The sequence below is a fragment of the Eriocheir sinensis genome, unplaced genomic scaffold (genome assembly GCF_024679095.1).
Source record: "Eriocheir sinensis breed Jianghai 21 unplaced genomic scaffold, ASM2467909v1 Scaffold655, whole genome shotgun sequence".
In the NCBI taxonomy this organism is placed as follows: domain Eukaryota; kingdom Metazoa; phylum Arthropoda; class Malacostraca; order Decapoda; family Varunidae; genus Eriocheir; species Eriocheir sinensis.
The window spans coordinates 212,069-234,742 of NW_026112004.1; the positions used below are offsets into that span (position 1 = coordinate 212,069).

The 22,674-nt window shown below is 51.2% G+C and overlaps 5 protein-coding genes and 1 pseudogene across 8 annotated transcripts in view; 4 read left to right on the forward strand and 2 right to left on the reverse strand.

Moving 5' to 3' along the window:
- The window catches only part of LOC126993692 (histone H2A-like), a 58,088-nt gene extending 41,048 nt beyond the window's left edge, over window positions 1-17,040 (forward strand). The window contains exon 2 of the mRNA XM_050852863.1: window positions 16,344-17,040. Within this exon, the coding sequence (XP_050708820.1) occupies window positions 16,406-16,777 (372 nt within the window). The 5' untranslated portion in view covers window positions 16,344-16,405 and the 3' untranslated portion in view covers window positions 16,778-17,040. The remainder of the gene's footprint in view (window positions 1-16,343) is intronic.
- The window catches only part of LOC126993688 (histone H2A-like), a 72,529-nt gene extending 54,762 nt beyond the window's left edge, over window positions 1-17,767 (forward strand). For 2 of the 4 annotated variants that reach the window (XM_050852856.1, XM_050852857.1), the window contains exon 2: window positions 17,172-17,767. The gene's annotated coding sequence lies outside the window, so the exon portion shown is untranslated. The remainder of the gene's footprint in view (window positions 1-17,171) is intronic. The other 2 variants (XM_050852858.1, XM_050852860.1) reach the window with 2 other exon arrangements.
- On the forward strand, window positions 1,897-2,268 carry LOC126993696 (histone H4). The gene has a single exon (XM_050852867.1). It carries the CDS (start codon window positions 1,897-1,899, stop codon window positions 2,206-2,208), a length of 312 nt encoding a protein of 103 aa, XP_050708824.1. The 3' UTR covers window positions 2,209-2,268.
- Window positions 6,546-7,236, reverse strand: LOC126993693 (histone H2A-like; annotated as a pseudogene).
- LOC126993697 (histone H4) lies at window positions 10,908-11,287 on the forward strand. The gene has a single exon (XM_050852868.1). The coding sequence runs from the start codon at window positions 10,916-10,918 to the stop codon at window positions 11,225-11,227; it is 312 nt and encodes a 103-aa protein (XP_050708825.1). The 5' UTR covers window positions 10,908-10,915; the 3' UTR covers window positions 11,228-11,287.
- A 3,608-nt stretch (window positions 17,768-21,375) lies between the features above and the next one.
- LOC126993695 (histone H4) lies at window positions 21,376-22,071 on the reverse strand. Its single transcript, XM_050852866.1, has one exon. The coding sequence runs from the start codon at window positions 22,014-22,016 to the stop codon at window positions 21,705-21,707; it is 312 nt and encodes a 103-aa protein (XP_050708823.1). The 5' UTR covers window positions 22,017-22,071; the 3' UTR covers window positions 21,376-21,704.
- Between the last annotated feature and the right edge of the window lie 603 nt (window positions 22,072-22,674).

Genomic DNA, 22,674 nt, shown 5'->3' on the forward strand with positions numbered 1-22,674 from the left:
AAAAAAAAAAACCCCCCCCCCCCCCCCAAGGGAGGGGCCAAGAAGGCCAAGGCTGGCAAGGCCCAGAAGGCCATCGCCAAGGGTGACAAGAAGAAGAAGCGCAGGAGGAAGGAGAGCTACTCGATCTACATCTACAAGGTGCTCAAGCAGGTCCACCCCGACACCGGCGTCTCCTCCAAGGCCATGTCCATCATGAACTCCTTCGTGAACGACATCTTCGAGCGCATCGCCGCCGAGGCCTCTCGCCTGGCCCATTACAACAAGCGCTCCACCATCACCAGTCGGGAGATCCAGACGGCCGTCCGTCTCCTCCTGCCCGGTGAGCTGGCCAAGCACGCCGTGTCCGAAGGCACCAAGGCCGTCACCAAGTACACCTCCTCCAAATAAGCAACCCACCAACTTGCTTGCACTGGAAAAGAACCGGCTCCATCGGAGCCACAAACTATTTCCCGAAAGAGAACGAAGACGGTTAGTCCCTCTCTCTCTCTCTCTCTCTCTCTCTCTCTCTCTCTCTCTCTCTCTCTCTCTCTCTCTCTCTCTCTCTCTCTCTCTCTCTCTCTCTCTCTCTCTCTCTCTCTCTCTCTCTCTCTCTCTCTCTCTCTCTCTCTCTTACTCACTCACTCACTCACTCACTGAGCTGACCCACCAAGGGATGCATGGCATCAATAAGCGGACCGAGTCCCGCCAGTGCTCGCCAAACCGCGACCAAAGCTTGAAATCGCCAATGCTTCTCTCGGTCGTTTGTTGTTAGCTGCAGGGGATCACGATGAGCGATATATGCCTACATAGCAGCCGTCATCAGTAGTTAGTGATTCCGCCCCTCCGCTTATATTTATTTACTTGTTCTGGTAATTCCTGTCTTCCTGCCTGCATGTAGTCCCCACATATTCCCTACTCGTGCACCCGCCAGTTGAAATAAGTTAAGAGAGAAATCAAAGCCCCCCAATCAATTGATATGAGATTATGAAGCAGAAGGATATGTGGGACAGGCCACACGCCTGTGCTCGTCCTCCCCGGCTCCCCGCCCCACTGTCTGTCTAACCTCTCTCCCGGAAAGTGACTTTGGCCCTGAAACGGGCCTAGATCTCGTGTGAGCAGAACGCCCGCTTAGGCACGCTCGCCGCGAATGCGACGGGCCAGCTGGATGTCCTTTGGCATGATGGTGACACGCTTGGCGTGGATGGCGCAGAGGTTGGTGTCCTCGAAGAGACCGACGAGGTAGGCCTCGGAGGCTTCCTGCAGAGCCATGACGGCAGAGGACTGGAAGCGGAGATCGGTCTTGAAATCCTGGGCGATCTCGCGCACCAGACGCTGGAAGGGCAGCTTCCTGATGAGGAGCTCGGTGCTCTTCTGGTAGCGGCGGATCTCACGGAGGGCCACGGTCCCGGGCCTGTAGCGGTGAGGCTTCTTGACTCCTCCGGTGGCCGGGGCCGACTTGCGAGCGGCCTTGGTGGCCAGCTGCTTGCGGGGCGCCTTGCCACCGGTGGATTTCCTGGCAGTCTGCTTGGTACGGGCCATGGCTACGGACGAACAGAACAGTTGAGTCTGCCAGCCGTTTCTGGTTTTTATAGTTTTGGCGGCCGGGGGGGAGGAGCGGTGGTCCGCCGCGCCCTGCGCGTGCGCCGCCTCCTAGTCCCGCGCTTGCCCGCCCCCGTCAGGCAGTGCATCTATCTAGCCCTATTGGAGGAATTTAGGGGTCTCTTGGAGCTGTCTGCATATGCTAGAGCCTAGTACAGTGTGGAGGCTCACCCAACGTCACTGGGCCGTCCGGAAGTAGACGGCAGGAGCCAGCCTATCGCCCAAAGACCCACCACCGCCGCCTCTGGCTCTGCATATATAGAGCGAACGCTGCAACAACCCAACACTCACTCCACTGTTGAGCTACCCACCTGAACCATGACTGGCCGCGGCAAGGGAGGCAAGGGACTCGGAAAGGGAGGCGCCAAGCGTCACCGCAAGGTTCTTCGAGACAACATCCAGGGCATCACCAAGCCGGCCATCCGTCGTCTGGCGCGCCGTGGCGGTGTGAAGCGCATCTCCGGGCTCATCTACGAAGAGACCCGTGGTGTGCTCAAGGTGTTCCTGGAGAACGTCATCAGGGATGCCGTCACCTACACTGAGCACGCCAAGCGCAAGACCGTCACCGCCATGGACGTGGTGTACGCCCTCAAACGCCAGGGCCGCACCCTGTACGGCTTCGGTGGTTAATGCCGCTGCCTGAGCGAGCCCGACCTAACCCACCCACCCCGGACCTCTTTGAGGTCCACATTCTTATTCACTAAGAGAATAGTAGCACACTTTTAACTTCAGTTATATTTTCTTTCTTTCTTTCTTTCTGTTTCCTCCCTCCCTCCCTCCCCCCTGCCTAATGATGGTTCACACCTCCGCCCACTGCTCCCCATCCACCTCATTTGACACTAGTTTGTTTGTTTCCTCAATCCCATCTTTTCCCTCCCTCCCTCCCTCCCTCCCTCCCTCCTGCCTACTGATGGTTCACACCTCCGCCCACTGCTCCCCATCCACCTCATTTGCCACTAGTAAGCTCCAATTTGTTTGTTTCAGTTCTTACGGAAACATCATTTTGCCATAATTTCCCCTGTCCCTGTCAATTCTTTGTAAAATCAGTAACAGGATATTTATGAAAAGAGAGAGAGAGAGAGAGAGAGAGAGAGAGAAAACTATATTGGAAAATACATAGACAAAACAAAGCGACGTCTGGACGGGAACAGGAAAAGAAAGAGAGGAAGAATGACATAGAAAGGTTAAGAAAGAAAAAAAGGAGGAGAAAAAGAGAAAGAAAGCAATAATGAGAAAGACGGCAAATAAATAGACAGAGAGAAAGAAGCCTCCCCTTCTTGATCCACTCCTTCTATTGTCTCTTGGAATGTGCAGGAGTGTATAGGAAAGCAAGGGTAGGGTTAGAGGGTGAGGGACAGGCTCAGAACGAACTTGAAAGGGAAAGGCTGAGGAAGTGGGAATCTCCCTCTCCCTCCTCCCTCTTCCCCCTCCTCCTCCTCCTCCTCCTCCTCCTCCTCCTCCTCCTCCTCCTCCTCCTTCTTCTTCTTCTTCTTCTTCTTCTTCTTCTTCTTCTTCTTCTTCTTCTTCTTCTTCTTCTTCTTCTTCTTCTTCTTCTTCTTCTTCTTCTTCTTCTTCTTCTTCTTCTTCTTCTTCTTCTTCTTCTTCTTCTTCTTCTTCTTCTTCTTCTTCTTCTTCTTCTTCTTCTTCTTCTTCTTCTTCTTCTTCTCGTTGTCGTCCTCATCATAACGTTGCGCCCTCTCTTACTGGACCCGCTTTTTCAGATACGTTGAACCAGCCCCGCCACCGAGTAGCCCGCCGGAACCCTGGGCAAGCGTCTACATGCCCAACAGTAGACAGGTGGATGACTAAAAAGCTGCAAATACGTTTCTATGAAAGTAGGTGTGCCGGCATGTAAATAGGTGTGCCTGCCTGCCTGCCTGCCTGCCTGCCTGCCTGCCTGCCTGCCTGCCTGCCTGCCTGCCTGCCAATTAAAGCGAACGGGCTACCTAACAGACAAACACAAAACTAGCTAGCTAACAAACTAAAAGACAAACTAGCTAGCTAGCAAACAAACAAACAAACAAACAAACAAACAAACAAACTCACTAGCTAGCTAGCAAGCAATCAAACAAGCTAGCTAGCAAACAAACAAACAAACAAACAAACAAACAAACAAACAAACAAACTAACTAACTAACTAACTAACTAACTAACTAACAAACAAACAAACAAACAAACAAACAAACAAACAAACAAACAAACAAACAAACAAACAAACAAACAAACAAACAAACAAACAAGGTTGCTAGCTAGCAAACAAACAAACAAACAAACAAGGTAGCTAGCTAGCAAACAAACAAAATAACAAGCTAACTAGCAAACAAACAAAAACAAACAAACAAACAAACAAACAAACAAACAAACAAACAAACAAACAAACAAACAAACAAACAAACAAACAAACAAACAAACAAACAAACAAACAAACTAACTAACTAACTAACTAACTAACTAACTAACTAACTAACTAACTAACTAACTAACTAACAAACAAACAAACAAGGTAGCTAGCTACCAAACAAACAAAATAACAAGCTAAATAGCAAACATACAAACAAACAAACAAACAAACAAACAAAGAAACAAGCTAACTAACTAACTAACTAACTAACTAACTAACTAACTAACTAGCTAGCTAACTAGCAAAAAAGCTAATTAGGGAGCTAGCTCGTTTGTTTGTTGCAAGCTAACTTGTTAGTTAGTTTTGTTGTGGGAGTTTTGTTCTTAGTTTGTTGAGGTTTGTAATGCGTGTTGGCTTTCCTTTTTGGGGGGGGGGTTTGCTTGGGATGGAGTATTGCGATTTCTTTTTACATATGTTAGATGACTGTCTCTTTTTAGTGATTCTGAAAGTCCTTTAGCGAAAATAATCACTTGGATTATAGTGTCTTTCCTGCAATATTTGCCTGTGCAATGGAATAAGTATTATTTCATCTATCACTGAAATAGCTGGATGTTAATACAAAAATATTGCCATACTCAACTCCTAATACCTCCCCAATTGTTTTTTTTTTTTTTTTTTTTTTTTAATGCAAGACCATAGGTAATAAATAGTAGCTGTATCTACAAAACGATTGGTAATAGGATTATCTGTTACTCAAGCAAATGGTACAAATAAATCATTCTCCTTGAACAAGTTTGTTTTTACATCCTGTGCATATGGGAGGAAAAATGAAATCTAACAGCGCTTTTATCAACTCTTTCATAGTTACTGAAATATTCTAATACCTACAACCAGAACAGATATATTTTCATTATTGTATGTGAGAGGTATAGAGTGAAGTAATTGCTTGTTAAGGCTTTTATTCTAAGAATCTACCTCAAAAAAGTCTAAAAAGTTCAGAGTTAAAAGTGTAATGATTACCGAAGGAGAAAAATCATATAAGATCTCTATTCATAACTCCCGTAACACCTACTATACATTTCAGCGGCAGACAAACGCTGTTTTTCGCAAATATCTCCTAAACGAATCTTTGGATCAGTATGATATTTCAGCACACTACCTATAATACCCGGACCTAATTTATGGCTAACCTACCACATTACTATATGTCTTATGTGACGAGTTTACTTGTGAAAAATAACACAAACCCGACGAGTCATGTTGACGCATTCGAAGGAAAGTGTGCCCCCCCCCTGCACCCTCCCAAACTATTCCTAGCCACAACTACTCCCCCTTCTCGCTCTCGTTATCCCTCCTCTTCTCCCCCTAACTTCTCGCCTCCCTCATCACTCTTGTGTCCCTCCCTATTTCTCCCATCACTGTATTATATATTAGAATGTTATGTACGTGTATATGTATAGATAGTATGATTATTAACTAAGAGCATGGTACAGTTCCATGGAGGCAAGACGTATTTCACGTTGATAATTACTGCACAACAGCATGTTTACATACATATATTATGTAGAAGGTCCATGTTTGCAGTCCTTATGGTCACCCAAGTGAACACGATGTACTGGCATTACCTGTGGTCTGGACCTTCTAGGAAAAGTTATTACTGTTATTACATACTGTGTAGTACATATTCATCATAAAATGTCAACTTGGTCCAGCTAATATAATGTTATTTTGTTGACTTGTCTCTTTCATATTTATATTTTGCCAAAATTATAAACCGCATATATTTTTCTCCATCTATACATATGGTTATCATGCGTAATACGTAGTCATTACTATATATATATATGTACATCGTGTATTATTGTAAATACGATTACATACATTCCACTACTTATTAAGTGGAAGCAATATGAAAAAAGTATGACAGGTTTGTGCTATTTATAGTAGCATGATGAATCATAGTGCTACTAGTTGATGTTCAGCTTTAGACTTTTTTTAGAAACAGTTTCCAAAGAGCAACTCGTGGGGTTCCCCGTCCGCTTGGGGAACCTACGGGGGTGCTATGTGGGTGGTTCTCCTTAAACTATTTTTTTTTTTTTTTTTTTTTTTTTTTTGTGTGTGTGTGTGTGTGTGTGTGTGTGTGTGTGTGTGTGTGTGTGTGTGTGTGTTATTGTAATTATAATTATAATTATTATTATAACTATCTAGCGCAAGACTAATGTATCTCAGTGTCTGTGCTGGCTGGCTGGCCCTGGTGGTTTTGCACTTAGTTTAGCTTACCCTCCCAAACGTTTTCTTCTTCTCCTCAGGGTCTACCTCGCCACCTAGCACCTGTGTGTGAGGCCGGATGTTTAGGTTGGGTTAAACTATACCGTGTGAAGGTGAAGGTGAAGGTACAAACCGATGCATGCTTTCTCGGGTGAGGCAGGGGATCATACATGACGTCAGTGAGTGACTGACTGACTGACTGATTCATTTTACTCATTCCGGACCTACTCCACAGGCCACAGCGGGTCGGAGCCCACCCAGCTACTACCTACCTACCTACCTACTTCATCTCGGCGGGGCAGCGCCGTCCGATCTGCACGACGGCCATCATCGTCTCAACGACCTACCTCCGGCTCTGTTTTGCGTTTTTTTTATTTGTTATGTTATGTCTTGTGGGTTAATTGTTGTTATCGTCGTTGTCAGCAGAGGAGTCCCTTACCTGCCGTGAAGAAAACAAACAAACAAACTAAGTGTGGGAAGCCTGCCAGACGTGGGGGTTGTTAATTGTTGTCATGACTGAGGGTCTTCTTCCTAGTAATATCAGCAGGAATTGACCTAGGAATGTCACTATGTAGTTGAGGGTGTGTGTCCAGAAGTCTCTTTTTTGAAAATGGTGTGGCTACCAAGGGTAGCCGGATTAAACGGTACTGAATTGTCGTCCCTGAAAGGCCGAGGGCGATTACTTCTTCTCGGTCTTCTTGGGCAGGAGCACCGCCTGGATGTTAGGCAGCACACCTCCCTGGGCAATGGTGACGCCGGAGAGGAGCTTGTTCAGCTCCTCGTCGTTGCGGATGGCCAGCTGCAGGTGGCGGGGGATGATGCGGGTCTTCTTGTTGTCGCGGGCCGCGTTGCCGGCCAGCTCGAGCACCTCGGCGGCCAGGTACTCCATGACGGCCGCCAGGTACACGGGGGCGCCGGCGCCCACGCGCTCGGCGTAGTTGCCCTTCCTCAGGAGACGGTGGATCCTGCCCACGGGGAACTGCAGGCCGGCACGGCTGGAGCGGGACTTTGACTTCCCTTCACCTTTCCTCCTTGCCGCGTCCAGACATGTCGACAGTGAGTGGTGGGGGCGGGGACTTGCGCTTCTGCTGTGGGCTCGGAGAGCGACTCCCTGCCGCTCGCGGCTTTTTCGCCCTCTCTAGTGCCGCGCAGGATCGGAGGGCGGGGACGGCCGGGCGAGCCTGCCAATGGGAGCGCGTGCCGCCACGCGTCCCGCGATCCCGAGGAGCAGCGCCGCCATAAAGGGGAATCCGGGGCGGCCCGGCAACATTCGCTCGCCGTCTGGGAACGAAGAAGCAGACATGCCCCCCAAAGCATCAGGAAAGGCCGCCAAGAAGGCTGGCAAGGCCCAGAAGGCCATCGCCAAGGGTGACAAGAAGAAGAAGCGCAGGAGGAAGGAGAGCTACTCGATCTACATCTACAAGGTGCTCAAGCAGGTCCACCCCGACACCGGCGTCTCCTCCAAGGCCATGTCCATCATGAACTCCTTCGTGAACGACATCTTCGAGCGCATCGCCGCCGAGGCCTCTCGCCTGGCCCATTACAACAAGCGCTCCACCATCACCAGTCTGGAGATCCAGACGGCCGTCCGTCTCCTCCTGCCCGGTGAGCTGGCCAAGCACGCCGTGTCCGAAGGCACCAAGGCCGTCACCAAGTACACCTCCTCCAAATAAGCAACCCACCAACTTGCTTGCACTGGAAAAGAACCGGCTCCATCGGAGCCACAAACTAGTTCCCGAAAGAGAACGAAGACGGTTAGTCCCTCCCGCGCTCTCTCTCTCTCTCTCTCTCTCTCTCTCTCTCTCTCTCTCTCTCTCTCTCTCTCTCTCTCTCTCTCTCTCTCTCTCTCTCTCTCTCTCTCTCTCTCACTCACTCACTCACTGAGCTGACCCACCAAGGGATGCATGGCATCAATAAGCGGACCGAGTCCCGCCAGTGCTCGCCAAACCGCGACCAAAGCTTGAAATCGCCAATGCTTCTCTCGGTCGTTTGTTGTTAGCTGCAGGGGATCACGATGAGCGATATATGCCTACATAGCAGCCGTCATCAGTAGTTAGTGATTCCGCCCCTCCGTTTATATTTATTTACTTGTTCTGGTAATTCCTGTCTTCCTGCCTGCATGTAGTCCCCACATATTCCCTACTCGTGCACCCGCCAGTTGAAATAAGTTAAGAGAGAAATCAAAGCCCCCCAATCAATTGATATGAGATTATGAAGCAGAAGGATATGTGGGAAAGGCAACAAGCCAGTGATCCTCCTCCTCCCCCCCTGCCCGCCCCAGTGTCTGTCTAAACTCTCTCCCGGAAAGTGACTTTGGCCCTGAAAAGGGCCTAGATATAGTGTGAGCAGAACGCCCGCTTAGGCACGCTCGCCGCGAATGCGACGGGCCAGCTGGATGTCCTTTGGCATGATGGTGACACGCTTGGCGTGGATGGCGCAGAGGTTGGTGTCCTCGAAGAGACCGACGAGGTAGGCCTCGGAGGCTTCCTGCAGAGCCAGGACGGCAGAGGACTGGAAGCGGAGATCGGTCTTGAAATCCTGGGCGATCTCGCGCACCAGACGCTGGAAGGGCAGCTTCCTGATGAGGAGCTCGGTTCACTACTGTACGCGGCGTATCTCACGGATGGCCACGGTCCCGGGCCTGTAGCGGTGAGGCTTCTTGACTCCTCCGGTGGCCGGGGCCGACTTGCGAGCGGCCTTGGTGGCCAGCTGCTTGCGGGGCGCCTTGCCACCGGTGGATTTCCTGGCAGTCTGCTTGGTACGGGCCATGGCTACGGACGAACAGAACAGTTGAGTCTGCCAGCCGTTTCTGGTTTTTATAGTTTTGGCGGCCGGGGGAGGAGCGGTGGTCCGCCGCGCCCTGCGCGTGCGCCGCCTCCTAGTCCCGCGCTTGCCCGCCCCCGTCAGGCAGTGCATCTATCTAGCCCTATTGGAGGAATTTAGGGGTCTCTTGGAGCTGTCTGCATATGCTAGAGCCTAGTACAGTGTGGAGGCTCACCCAACGTCACTGGGCCGTCCGGAAGTAGACGGCAGGAGCCAGCCTATCGCCCAAAGACCCACCACCGCCGCCTCTGGCTCTGCATATATAGAGCGAACGCTGCAACAACCCACATTGGAAGCTCAGCAGCGGTCGAGGAAGGAGCTCTCCTCCTCTCCTCACCTGACTCACCATGGCCCGACCTTGCCCGAAGAAGCGCCTCCAACTCTCCCCACCCGTGGGAGAGGAGGACGGCTGGACCCGCGTCCAGAAGAGACGCCGACGAGCCCCGACACCACCACCGGCCCCTGACCACCGAGTATACACCATACTCCACCACGAAGAAGTGAGCCCCTTCCACGCCGTTCGACGGCTGGAGAGAGAGCACCCGGGCCTTCGGGTACGGGTGCAGGAGAAGTCTGGGGGTGCGATCTATATCAAACCCCTGGATGAGGAAGCTGCTTTTTCCCTTGCTCGTCTGAGCAGGGAAACCACTGACGGCATCAACCTTGGAGAGGTCGAGGGCAGGTCGCGGGGTATCGTTTCGCGGTACCCTCTTGGCCAGTCCCTCCGACCGATCCAGGAGGACCCGCGCGTCACCTTCGCAAGGAGGTGTACATACAACGCGGGTCACTGTCGCAGAGAGCCCACGCGGCAGGTCGAGGTGACGTTTCGGGGGCCTATCCCGTCGTCCCTTGACCTAGGCGTCTGGGGTGTCTTCTCCGTCAGGAGGTTCACCCCGGAGCCCCTGCGGTGCTTCAATTGCCAGGCCTTTGGCCATGTGCAGAAGTACTGCAGGACCGGTGCTCTCTGCGGCGTGTGCAGCGGGAAACATCCCTCCTCGAAGTGTATTGATACACTGAGGACCGGCACTGTCCGGGCTGCACGATATCCGAACTGTGGCGGGAGACAACACGCTTGATTCAAGGGCTGCCCCGAAAGGCTGAGGAGGCTCCCCCCCTCGGCCCTCGGGTGCTATAGACACCTTGCCCAAAAAGAACCAGGCTGTTTCCCAAGCAGCTCCCTCTGCCTCACCCTCTCCAAGCCCAAGAATGGAAGTGGTGGTCCCTGCACCAGCACCTGCCAGCCCACTGCCAACCTTTGAAGACGCCGCCACCACCACCGACGACGCTGCCCCGCCACAACAGGATGAGGTCGCCACCAACACCGACGACCTCGCTCAGGAAGACGCCGAAACACAGACAAGCTGGAAGAAGCGAGGCAGGGCCTGCCAGACCGCTCCTCCGCCCACTGAGGATGCGGCGGCCCAGTCAGCTCCAGAGACAGCAGCCCAGGAGACGCAGACGCTGAGGACGACCACCGCAGACGCAGAGACTGCCGCCCCTGACCCGAGCCTTTGCGCAGGCCCCCCTGGGGCGAACTGGGAGGCTCATTTCGCCCCCGCGGTCACGCTCACCAGGGTGGAGTTGTACACCATGCTGAGGGCCCTAAGGGGCCTCATCGAGAACCACGCCGAGGCAGAGCTGAAGGGCCGAGAGCACCTGTATGAGAACCCCATCCTGACGGTGCTTTACGAAGCCCTCGGAGCAGCGCGGACTCACAGGAGGCCCGGTTTCCCGATAAAGTGCCCGCGACGAGACCCACGGCGAGACGCGCTCTGGCCGGAGTGATGATCCAGATAGAGGCGGGCCAGCCTATGGCATATAGCCCGCGAGGGCTAACAACCCTCAAAAACCCACCACCACCAACAACCCAACACTCACTCCACTGTTGAGCTACCCACCTGAACCATGACTGGCCGCGGCAAGGGAGGCAAGGGACTCGGAAAGGGAGGCGCCAAGCGTCACCGCAAGGTTCTTCGAGACAACATCCAGGGCATCACCAAGCCGGCCATCCGTCGTCTGGCGCGCCGTGGCGGTGTGAAGCGCATCTCCGGGCTCATCTACGAAGAGACCCGTGGTGTGCTCAAGGTGTTCCTGGAGAACGTCATCAGGGATGCCGTCACCTACACTGAGCACGCCAAGCGCAAGACCGTCACCGCCATGGACGTGGTGTACGCCCTCAAACGCCAGGGCCGCACCCTGTACGGCTTCGGTGGTTAATGCCGCTGCCTGAGCGAGCCCGACCTAACCCACCCACCCCGGACCTCTTTGAGGTCCACATTCTTATTCACTAAGAGAATAGTAGCACACTTTTTACTTCAGTTATATTTTCTTTCTTTCTTTCTTTCTGTTTCCTCCCTCCCTCCCTCCCTCCCCCCTGCCTAATGATGGTTCACACCTCCGCCCACTGCTCCCCATCCACCTCATTTGACACTAGTTTGTTTGTTTCCTCAATCCCATCTTTTCCCTCCCTCCCTCCCTCCCTCCCTCCCTCCTGCCTACTGATGGTTCACACCTCCGCCCACTGCTCCCCATCCACCTCATTTGCCACTAGTAAGCTCCAATTTGTTTGTTTCAGTTCTTACGGAAACATCATTTTGCCATAATTTCCCCTGTCCCTGTCAATTCTTTGTAAAATCAGTAACAGGATATTTATGAAAAGAGAGAGAGAGAGAGAGAGAAAACTATATTGCAAGCAGCTGGCCACCAAGGCCGCTCGCAAGTCGGCCCCGGCCACCGGAGGAGTCAAGAAGCCTCACCGCTACAGGCCCGGGACCGTGGCCCTCCGTGAGATCCGCCGCTACCAGAAGAGCACCGAGCTCCTCATCAGGAAGCTGCCCTTCCAGCGTCTGGTGCGCGAGATCGCCCAGGATTTCAAGACCGATCTCCGCTTCCAGTCCTCTGCCGTCATGGCTCTGCAGGAAGCCTCCGAGGCCTACCTCGTCGGTCTCTTCGAGGACACCAACCTCTGCGCCATCCACGCCAAGCGTGTCACCATCATGCCAAAGGACATCCAGCTGGCCCGTCGCATTCGCGGCGAGCGTGCCTAAGCGGGCATTGCCCGTCTGAGTACTACAATCTGCTCACACTATATCTAGGCCCTTTTCAGGGCCAAAGTCACTTTCCGGGAGAGAGTTTAGACAGACACTGGGGCGGGCAGGGGGGGAGGAGGATCACTGGCTTGTTGCCTTTCCCACATATCCTTCTGCTTCATAATCTCATATCAATTGATTGGGGGGCTTTGATTTCTCTCTTAACTTATTTCAACTGGCGGGTGCACGAGTAGGGAATATGTGGGGACTACATGCAGGCAGGAAGACAGGAATTACCAGAACAAGTAAATAAATATAAACGGAGGGGCGGAATCACTAACTACTGATGACGGCTGCTATGTAGGCATATATCGCTCATCGCGATCCCCTGCACCTAACCACAAACGACCGAGAGAAGCATTGGCGATTTCAAGCCTTGGTCGCGGTTTGGCGAGCACTGGCGGGACTCGGTCCGCTTATTGATGCCATGCATCCCTTGGTGGGTCAGCTCAGTGAGTGAGTGAGAGAGAGAGAGAGAGAGAGAGAGAGAGAGAGAGAGAGAGAGAGAGAGAGAGAGAGAGAGAGAGAGAGAGAGAGAGAGAGAGGGAGGGGGACTAACCGTCTTCGTTCTCTTTCGGGAAATAGTTTGTGGCTCCGATGGAGCCGGTTCTTTTCCAGTGCAAGCAAGTTGGTGGGTTGCTTATTTGGAGGAGGTGTACTTGGTGACGGCCTTGGTGCCTTCGGACACGGCGTGCTTGGCCAGCTCACCGGGCAGGAGGAGACGGACGGCCGTCTGGATCTCCCGACTGGTGATGGTGGAGCGCTTGTTGTAATGGGCCAGGCGAGAGGCCTCGGCGGCGATGCGCTCGAAGATGTCGTTCACGAAGGAGTTCATGATGGACATGGCCTTGGAGGAGACGCCGGTGTCGGGGTGGACCTGCTTGAGCACCTTGTAGATGTAGATCGAGTAGCTCTCCTTCCTCCTGCGCTTCTTCTTCTTGTCACCCTTGGCGATGGCCTTCTGGGCCTTGCCAGCCTTCTTGGCGGCCTTTCCTGATGCTTTGGGGGGCATGTCTGCTTCTTCGTTCCCAGACGGCGAGCGAATGTTGCCGGGCCGCCTTCCTTCCTTTTCAGATTTACCCCCTAAAAAGGGGGAACGGGCCTTCGTCACAGTGGACGGCCCGTCGCAGAGGGGAACCCGCCGCGGGCGTGCGGCGGGTGGGGGAGCCCTTCCGTCGCCGCCTCAGCCACGGGTATAAACCGGGGGGCAGCGACGGAGGAACGGGCCCTCCGAGCTCTGGCTCAAGGAGCAGCCCGCTCGTGTGGGCGAGCAATGCAAGCTCGTAGCGGGAGCCTCCGCCGCCGCCACAGCCACGGGTAACAGCCGGCGAGCAGCGACGGAGGCACGGGCTCTCTGGGCAGGCGCCCAGCAGACACCCGTAGCGGTGCACGGGCGAGCAGCCGACCGATCGACTTGACTGCCGCGGTGGGGCCCTAGGCGAGGATGACCAAGCGGGTCAACCACGCCGCAGCAGAAGGACCCCCCGGCTGCTCGCCCGAGGAGTGCTGGCGGTCCACTGCCGGGCCGCACCCGGATTCCCCCCTTTATGGCGGCGCCGCTCGATCGGGATCGCGGGGACGCGTGGCGGCGCGCGCTCCCATTGGCAGGCTCGCCGGGCCGTCCCCGCCCTCCGATCCTGCGCTGCACTATATATAGGGCGAAAAAGCCGCATTGAGAGACAGAGCGACGCTACTCGGCTGGACGTACGACGAGTACCGGCGCTTTGTTCGACTACGTCAGGAGCTCCACGACTCGAGACTCGCCGAGTCCAGGGATTCTTGGGGAAGGGCACTGACCGGGCTGACCGCCTGTCACGCCGACCCCAAGAAGTTCTGGAACAGGCTCAAATGCCTCTCCGGCAGGGCCTCGGGTCGGGCCTCTGATTTGGTCGACAGCGCTGGCATCAGACACAGCACTGACGAAGCAAAGGTCCGGCTCCACACGTCCAACTGGGAGCGGGTCTTCCGGAAGGACGGCGTGGGGGACGCCGCAGACTTAGACGTCGACATCGACGAACAAAACGACGACATTGTCCGGAACTACCTCGCTGACCACGCCCCTAGGACCCTCCCGTTTGATGCCGCAGACCCGTACAGGCTTGACGGAGCTTCCCACTTGGGCTGCCGTATCTCCCTCCAGGAGCTGCGACAGGCCAACAGGGGGAGCAAGTCATCCTGCCCGGGGGCAAGCGGCATAAACAAGACTATAATCGCCCACCTTCCTGACAGCGCCCTGGCCCGACTGGGGGACATTTTGAACGCGGCACTTTCGGCCGGGTATTTCCCGGATCGCCTCAAGGAGGCAGAGATGAGGATGATAGTAAAGCCTGGGAAGGTCCCGACCCGCCCAGACAGCTATCGCCCCATCTCTCTTCTGGAGGTACCGGGGAAGCTCTTCGAGAGGGTTCTCACGAGACGTCTCCGTGACCACCTGGAATGGGAGGGCCACTACAACACGGCCCAGTACGGGTTCCGCAGGGGGAGAGGCACCGTCCACGCTATCGCGTTGGCGACGGAAACGGTTGCCATCAACCTAGCATCCGGATCTCGATGCAACCTTGTTCTCCGAGACGTCAGCAAGGCGTTCGACAAAGTGTGGCATCTTGGACTCCAGTACAAGATGCTACATCTGGGGCTCCCACCCCCGGTCGAGCGCATTTTGTGCGACTTCTTGATGGATAGGACAGCACGGATCCGGGTCGGCGGCCTCGTCGGCCCCGCCTTCCCTCTGGAGACCGGCGTCCCGCAGGGGAGTGTACTCTCCCCAACGCTGTACTCCATCTTCACCAGCGACTGCCCAGACTCCATCACTGGGCTTAACATACTGTATGCGGACGACGTGTCCCAAGTGGTGCCCTACCCAGGACGCTCTCGTGAGATGCTAAATGCCCGCACGGCAAGTGAGATCACCAGGGTCGGAGCCTTCGAGAAGGCCTGGCATATACGAACGAACATGGCGAAGTTTACCGTCATCCCTTTGGCGACCAGAAACCCCGCCCCGCTCATTGTAGACGACGAACTCGTCGACTTCAGCGCTCAGGGACGTCTTCTCGGTCTTAAGATCTCCCGGCGTGGGTTCACCCCCCACGTCACCGAGAGGACGGCGCGGGCGCGGGCGGCGCTGACCATGTTGTATCGCTTCCGGGATCTCGAACCCAGGATAAAACTGCATCTCGTTAAATCCTTGGTGATCCCTGTCCTCACTTACCCGCCCATTCCCATCCATGGGCTTAGTGCGACGGCCCTTGGTCGGCTCCAGAAGGTGCAGAACGCGGCGCTACGCTTTGCCCTCAGCGTAAGGTGGGATAATTTCAGAACCACGCGTTCCCTCCACGAAGAAGCTAACATTCCTCCCCTAAATATCCTGCTCCATCAGATGTCGGTCAATATATGGACCCGGATGGAGACGGAGGGCTGGGAGCAGTTCCGGACCCTTCGGGACCTCCACAGAGAAGCCCCAGGCAGGAGTCATCCGTGGTTTCCGCGGAGTCTCCTAGCCTTGGAGGCGAACCATGATCCCGACCCGCGATTTTAACTTCCACACTCACGCCCCCTTCCTTACTCATAACACCGTATTCCTCGCCGATCTTCCCATTTATATACATATTTATATATATGTGTCTGTGTGTGTGTATATGAATATCTCCATGTCTGTATTTGTATTTGTATGTATATGTATATGTATGTGTGTATATCTATGCTAAGTATGTATGTATCACTGTATGTATCTGTGTCCGTCTATGTCAGTATCTGTATATGTATGTGTCTGTGTCAGGTAATTTCCACTTATCGATGTATTTTCCCGTGTTATGTAGCCATATTTTAATCGTATAACTGTAAAACGGCAAAATTGATGTTAACATTTATTTTATCTATTTCTTTTATTTTATTAATTATGTAAATCGCTAATAATGTAGTCACCCCGCGATCAAAATTATGTGTATAAGGGAGGCTGGTAAGCCATTGTAGCCCTCATTCCCGTTTCTTTCCCTAAAATGTTTACTCCTACCCTCGACTTTTCAAACTCTATACAAAAAAATAGCAGTGCCGTAACCGCTCGGCAACTTTCTACCTCCTCCTTTATTTCTGTTTTTTCCAAAACTTTTCTCCCTGTACATACTAGGCCGTGTATGGATATGTATACTTATATCTTTATATAACCTTGTATGTGCACCCCCCCCCCCTCCTCTGTAATTTCCCCCAATCTGTTCTAATAAATATTTGAATTTGAAATTTGAAAGCAGGTATTCGCTCTCCGAGCCCACAGCACAAGCGCAAGTCCACGCCCCCACCACTCACTGTCGACATGTCTGGACGCGGCAAGGGAGGAAAGGTGAAGGGGAAGTCAAAGTCCCGCTCCAGCCGTGCCGGCCTGCAGTTCCCCGTGGGCAGGATCCACCGTCTCCTGAGGAAGGGCAACTACGCCGAGCGCGTGGGCGCCGGCGCCCCCGTGTACCTGGCGGCCGTCATGGAGTACCTGGCCGCCGAGGTGCTCGAGCTGGCCGGCAACGCGGCCCGCGACAACAAGAAGACCCGCATCATCCCCCGCCACCTGCAGCTGGCCATCCGCAACGACGAGGAGCTGAACAAGCTCCTCTCCGGCGTCACCATTGCCCAGGGAGGTGTGCTGCCTAACATCCAGGCGGTGCTCCTGCCCAAGAAGACCGAGAAGAAGTAATCGCCCTCGGCCTTTCAGGGACGACAACAGTACCGTTTAATCCGGCTCCCCTTGGGAGCCACACCCTGTTCCAAAAAGAGACTTCTGGACACACACCCTCAACTACATAGTGACATTCCTAGGTCAATTCCTGCTGATATTACTAGGAAGAAGACCCTCAGTCATGACAACAATTAACAACCCCCACGTCTGGCAGGCTTCCCACACTTAGTTTGTTTTCTTCACGGCAGGTAAGGGACTCCTCTGCTGACAACGACGATAACAACAATTAACCCACAAGACATAACATAACAAATAAAAAAAAACGCAAAACAGAGCCGGGAGGTAGGTCGTTGAGACGATGATGGCCGTCGTGCAGATCGGATGCGGCGCTGCCCCCGCCGAGATGAAGTAGGTAGGTAGGTAGGTAGGTAGGTAGGTAGTAGCTGGGTGGGCTCCGACCCGCTGTGGCCTGTGGAGTAGGTCCGGAATGAGTAAAATGAATCAGTCAGTCAGTCACTCACTGACGTCATGTATGATCCCCTGCCTCACCCGAGAAAGCATGCATCGGTTTGTACCTTCACCTTCACCTTCACACGGTATAGTTTAACCCAACCTAAACATCCGGCCTCACACACAGGTGCTAGGTGGCGAGGTAGACCCTGAGGAGAAGAAGAAAACGTTTGGGAGGGTAAGCTAAACTAAGTGCAAAACCACCAGGGCCAGCCAGCCAGCCAGCACAGACACTGCGATACATTAGTCTTGCGCTAGCTAGTAAGAATAAGAATTAGAATTAGAATTAGAAGAACACACACACACACACACACACACACACACACACACACACACACACACACACACACACACAAAAAAAAAAAAAAAAAAAAAAAGAGTTTAAGGAGAACCACGCACATAGCTCCGCCGTAGGTTCCCCTAGCGGACGGGGAACCCCACGAGTTGCTCTTCTGCTGTAACTAAAAGCCATTGCTAAGGAGTGATTTTTTTTTTTTCCTTGAGAAATATCTTGACTACGTATTACGCATGATAACCATATGTATAGATGGAGAAAAATATAAATATGAAAGAGACAAGTCAACAAAATAACATTATATTAGCTGGACCAAGTTGACATTTTATGATGAATATGTACTACACAGTATGTAATAACAGTAATAACTTTTCCTAGAAGGTCCAGACCACAGGTAATGCCAGTACATCGTGTTCACTTGGGTGACCATAAGGACTGCAAACATGGACCTTCTACATACTATATGTATGTAAACATGCTGTTGTACAGTAATTATCAACGTGAAATACGTCTTGCCTCCATGGAACTGTACCATGCTCTTAGTTAATAATCATACTATCTATACATATACACGTACATAACATTCTAATATATAATACAGTGATGGGAGAAATAGGGAGGGACACAAGAGTGATGAGGGAGGCGAGAAGTTAGGGGGAGAAGAGGGGAGTAGTTGTGGCTAGGAATAGTTTGGGAGGGTGCAGGGGGGGGTGGGGGGAGGGGTGGGGGGGGGCACACTTTCCTTCGAATGCGTCAACATGACTCGTCGGGTTTGTGTTATTTTTCACAAGTAAACTCGTCACATAAGACATATAGTAATGTGGTAGGTTAGCCATAAATTAGGTCCGGGTATTATAGGTAGTGTGCTGAAATATCATACTGATCCAAAGATTCGTTTAGGAGATATTTGTATATGTATAGTAGGTGTTACGGGAGTTATGAATAGAGATCTTATATGATTTTTCTCCTTCGGTAATCATTACACTTTTAACTCTGAACTTTTTAGACTTTTTTGAGGTAGATTCTTAGAATAAAAGCCTTAACAAGCAATTACTTCCCTCTATACCTCTCACATACAATAATGAAAATATATCTGTTCTGGTTGTAGGTATTAGAATATTTCAGTAACTATGAAAGAGTTGATAAAAGCGCTGTTAGATTTCATTTTTCCTCCCATATGCACAGGATGTAAAAACAAACTTGTTCAAGGAGAATGATTTATTTGTACCATTTGCTTGAGTAACAGATAATCCTATTACCAATCGTTTTGTAGATACAGCCAACGTTGCCAGATTGTCGTACTCTGCCTTTAATGTTTGCCGATATCCTACCCCAAAACCGCTTTCATCACCCAAATAACTGCCTTCATATATGGTTATCGTTTAAATGGTTAATTATTGGTGCTTCTTGGCAACAGTTATGGGCCAGAAACCGGTCAATACGAGGCTCTGAGTACGATAATCTGGCAACTGTGGATACAGCTACTATTACCTATGGTCTTGCATTAAAAAAAAAAAAAAAAAAAAAAAAAAACAATTGGGGAGGTATTAGGAGTTGAGTATGGCAATATTTTTGTATCAACATCCAGCTATTTCAGTGATAGATGAAATAATACTTATTCCATTGCACAGGCAAATATTGCAGGAAAGACACTATAATCCAAGTGATTATTTTCGCTGAAGGACTTTCAGAATCACTAAAGAGAGACAGTCATCTAACATATGTAAAAAGAAATCGCAATACTCCATCCCAAGCAACCCCCCCCCCCCCCCAAAAAGGAAAGCCAACACGCATTACAAACCTCAACAAACTAAGAACAAAACTCCCACAACAAAACTAACTAACAAGTTAGCTTGCAACAAACAAACGAGCTAGCTCCCTAATTAGCTTTTTTGCTAGTTAGTTAGTTAGTTAGTTAGTTAGTTAGTTAGTTAGTTAGTTTGTTTCTTTGTTTGTTTGTTTGTTTGCTTGCTTGCTTGCTAGTTAGCTTGTTATTTTGTTTGTTTGCTAGCTAGCTACCTTGTTTGTTTGTTTGTTTGTTAGTTAGTTAGTTAGTTAGTTAGTTAGTTAGTTTGTTTGTTTGTTTGCTAGCTAGCTTGTTTGCTTGCTTGCTTGCTTGCTTGCTAGCTAGCTAGCTAGCTAGTTTGTTTGTTTGTTTGTTAGCTTGTTATTTTGTTTGTTTGCTAGCTAGCTACCTTGTTTGTTTGTTTGTTTGTTTGCTAGCTAGCTAACTTGTTTGCTTGCTTGCTTGCTTGCTTGCTAGCTAGCTAGTTAGTTTGTTTGTTTGTTTGTTTGCTAGTTAGCTTGTTATTTTGTTTTTTTGCTAGCTAGCTACCTTGTTTGTTTGTTTGTTTGTTTGTTTGTTTGTTTGTTTGCTAGCTAGCTTGTTTGCTTGCTTGCTTGCTTGCTTGCTTGCTAGCTAGCTAGTTTGTTTGTTTGTTTGTTTGTTTGTTTGTTTGCTAGTTAGCTTGTTATTTTGTTTGTTTGCTAGCTAGCTACCTTGTTTGTTTGTTTGTTTGTTTGTTTGTTTGTTTGCTAGCTAGCTTGTTTGCTTGCTTGCTTGCTTGCTTGCTAGCTAGCTAGTCAGTTTGTTTGTTTGATAGCTAGCTAGTTTGTCTTTTAGTTTGTTAGCTAGCTAGTTTTGTGTTTGTCTGTTAGCTAGCCCGTTCGCTTTAATTGGCAGGCAGGCAGGCAGGCAGGCAGGCAGGCAGGCAGGCAGGCAGGCAGGCACACCTATTTACATGCCGGCACACCTACTTTCATAGAAACGTATTTGCAGCTTTTTAGTCATCCACCTGTCTACTGTTGGGCATGTAGACGCTTGCCCAGGGTTCCGGCGGGCTACTCGGTGGCGGGGCTGGTTCAACGTATCTGAAAAAGCGGGTCCAGTAAGAGAGGGCGCAACGTTATGATGAGGACGACAACGAGAAACAAGAAGAAGAAGAAGAAGAAGAAGAAGAAGAAGAAGAAGAAGAAGAAGAAGAAGAAGAAGAAGAAGAAGAAGAAGAAGAAGAAGAAGAAGAAGAAGAAGAAGAAGAAGAAGAAGAAGAAGAAGAAGAAGAAGAAGAAGAAGAAGAAGAAGAAGAAGAAGAAGAAGAAGAAGAAGAAGAAGAAGAAGAAGAAGAAGAAGAAGAAGAAGAAGAAGAAGAAGAAGAAGAAGAAGAAGAAGAAGAAGAAGAAGAAGAAGAAGAAGGAGGAGGAGGAGGAGGAGGAGGAGGAGGAGGAGGAGGAGGAGGAGGAGGAGGAGGAGGAGGAGGAGGAGGAGGAGGAGGAGGAGGAGGGAGAGGGAGATTCCCACTTCCTCAGCCTTTCCCTTTCAAAGGTCGCTCTGAGCCTGTCCCTCACCCTCTAACCCTACCCTTGCTTTCTTATACACTCCTGCACAATCCAAGAGACAATAGAAGGAGTGGATCAAGAAGGGGAGGCTTCTTTCTCTCTGTCTATATATTTGCCGTCTTTCTCATTATTGCTTTCTTTCTCTTTTTCTCCTCCTTTTTTTCTTTCTCTTTCTTTCTTAACCTTTCTATGTCATTCTTCCTCTCTTTCTTTTCCTCTTCCCGTCCAGACGTCGCTTTGTTTTGTCTATATATTTTCCAATATAGTTTTCTCTCTCTCTCTCTCTCTCTCTCTCTCTCTCTCTCTCTCTCTCTCTCTCTCTCTCTCTCTCTTTTCATAAATATCCTGTTACTGATTTTACAAAGAATTGACAGGGACAGGGGAAATTATGGCAAAATGATGTTTCTGTAAGAACTGAAACAAACAAATTGGAGCTTCCTAGTGGCAAATGAGGTGGATGGGGAGCAGTGGGCGGAGGTGTGAACCATCATTAGGCAGGAGGGAGGGAGGGAAAAGATGGGATTGAGGAAACAAACAAACTAGTGTCAAATGAGGTGGATGGGGAGCAGTGGGCGGAGGTGTGAACCATCATTAGGCAGGGGGGAGGGAGGGAGGGAGGGAGGAAACAGAAAGAAAGAAAGAAAGAAAGAAAGAAAGAAAGAAAGAAAGAAAGAAAGAAAGAAAGAAAAAAAGGAAATGTAACTGAAGTAAAATGTGTGCTACTATTCTCTTAGTGAATAAGAATGTGGACCTCAAAGAGGTCCGGGGTGGGTGGGTTAGGTCGGGCTCGCTCAGGCAGCGGCATTAACCACCGAAGCCGTACAGGGTGCGGCCCTGGCGTTTGAGGGCGTACACCACGTCCATGGCGGTGACGGTCTTGCGCTTGGCGTGCTCAGTGTAGGTGACGGCATCCCTGATGACGTTCTCCAGGAACACCTTGAGCACACCACGGGTCTCTTCGTAGATGAGCCCGGAGATGCGCTTCACACCGCCACGGCGCGCCAGACGACGGATGGCCGGCTTGGTGATGCCCTGGATGTTGTCCCGAAGAACCTTGCGGTGACGCTTGGCGCCTCCCTTTCCGAGTCCCTTGCCTCCCTTGCCGCGGCCAGTCATGGTTCAGGTGGGTAGCTCAACAGTGGAGTGAGTGTTGGGCTGCTTGCTTTAATAGTTTATTGGTAACCTTTACATAAGACATACATAGAAAATAAACATGAAAAATTACAAAAATAATCAGTTACCAAAGCAGGCTCTAAACAAGCAGCCTGCCCGATGTACTGTACATATACTACACTTGGTACAAATCTATCAAAATTACACGTGGGGGAAATGTCTTTTTAATCACAGGTCACTGGCGTAGTAGCTTGCAAGCTCCTCGTCGGTGAGGTCCCTGTCTGCATTCAGGAAGAGGTCTTCGTCCACGCCTCCGACGTCGACCTCGTCCTCCGAGACGTCTTCTTCCTCATACGTCGCCCACTCAACCTCCTGCTTATGATCGAAGTGGCGTGGGGGGTTACCCAGTGGGCGGGCCGTGCAGATGGAGGCAGGGAGCGGCTTCCCTTCACGGAGTGTCCTCCTCACTAAGGGGAGGGCTGTCTCGTGCGGGATCCTCTCGAACCTGGCCTCCTCTTCTTGCTCAGTGAGGTGCTCGTAGCGGATCAGAAGATCCACCAGCTCGCCCTCACTGTAGGTGTAGATCCGTGGGGTCTGGGTCGCCTGGCAGCTACTGGGGGCCTCGCGGGGTGCTGGCTCCTCCGTAGTCGTCGGCGCGTCC

Coding starts and splice junctions, on each gene's coding strand:
- LOC126993696 (XM_050852867.1), top strand. CDS start 1,897: ATGACTGGCCGCGGCAAGGGAGGCAAGGGACTCGGAAAGGGAGGCGCC.
- LOC126993697 (XM_050852868.1), top strand. CDS start 10,916: ATGACTGGCCGCGGCAAGGGAGGCAAGGGACTCGGAAAGGGAGGCGCC.
- LOC126993695 (XM_050852866.1), bottom strand. CDS start 22,016: ATGACTGGCCGCGGCAAGGGAGGCAAGGGACTCGGAAAGGGAGGCGCC.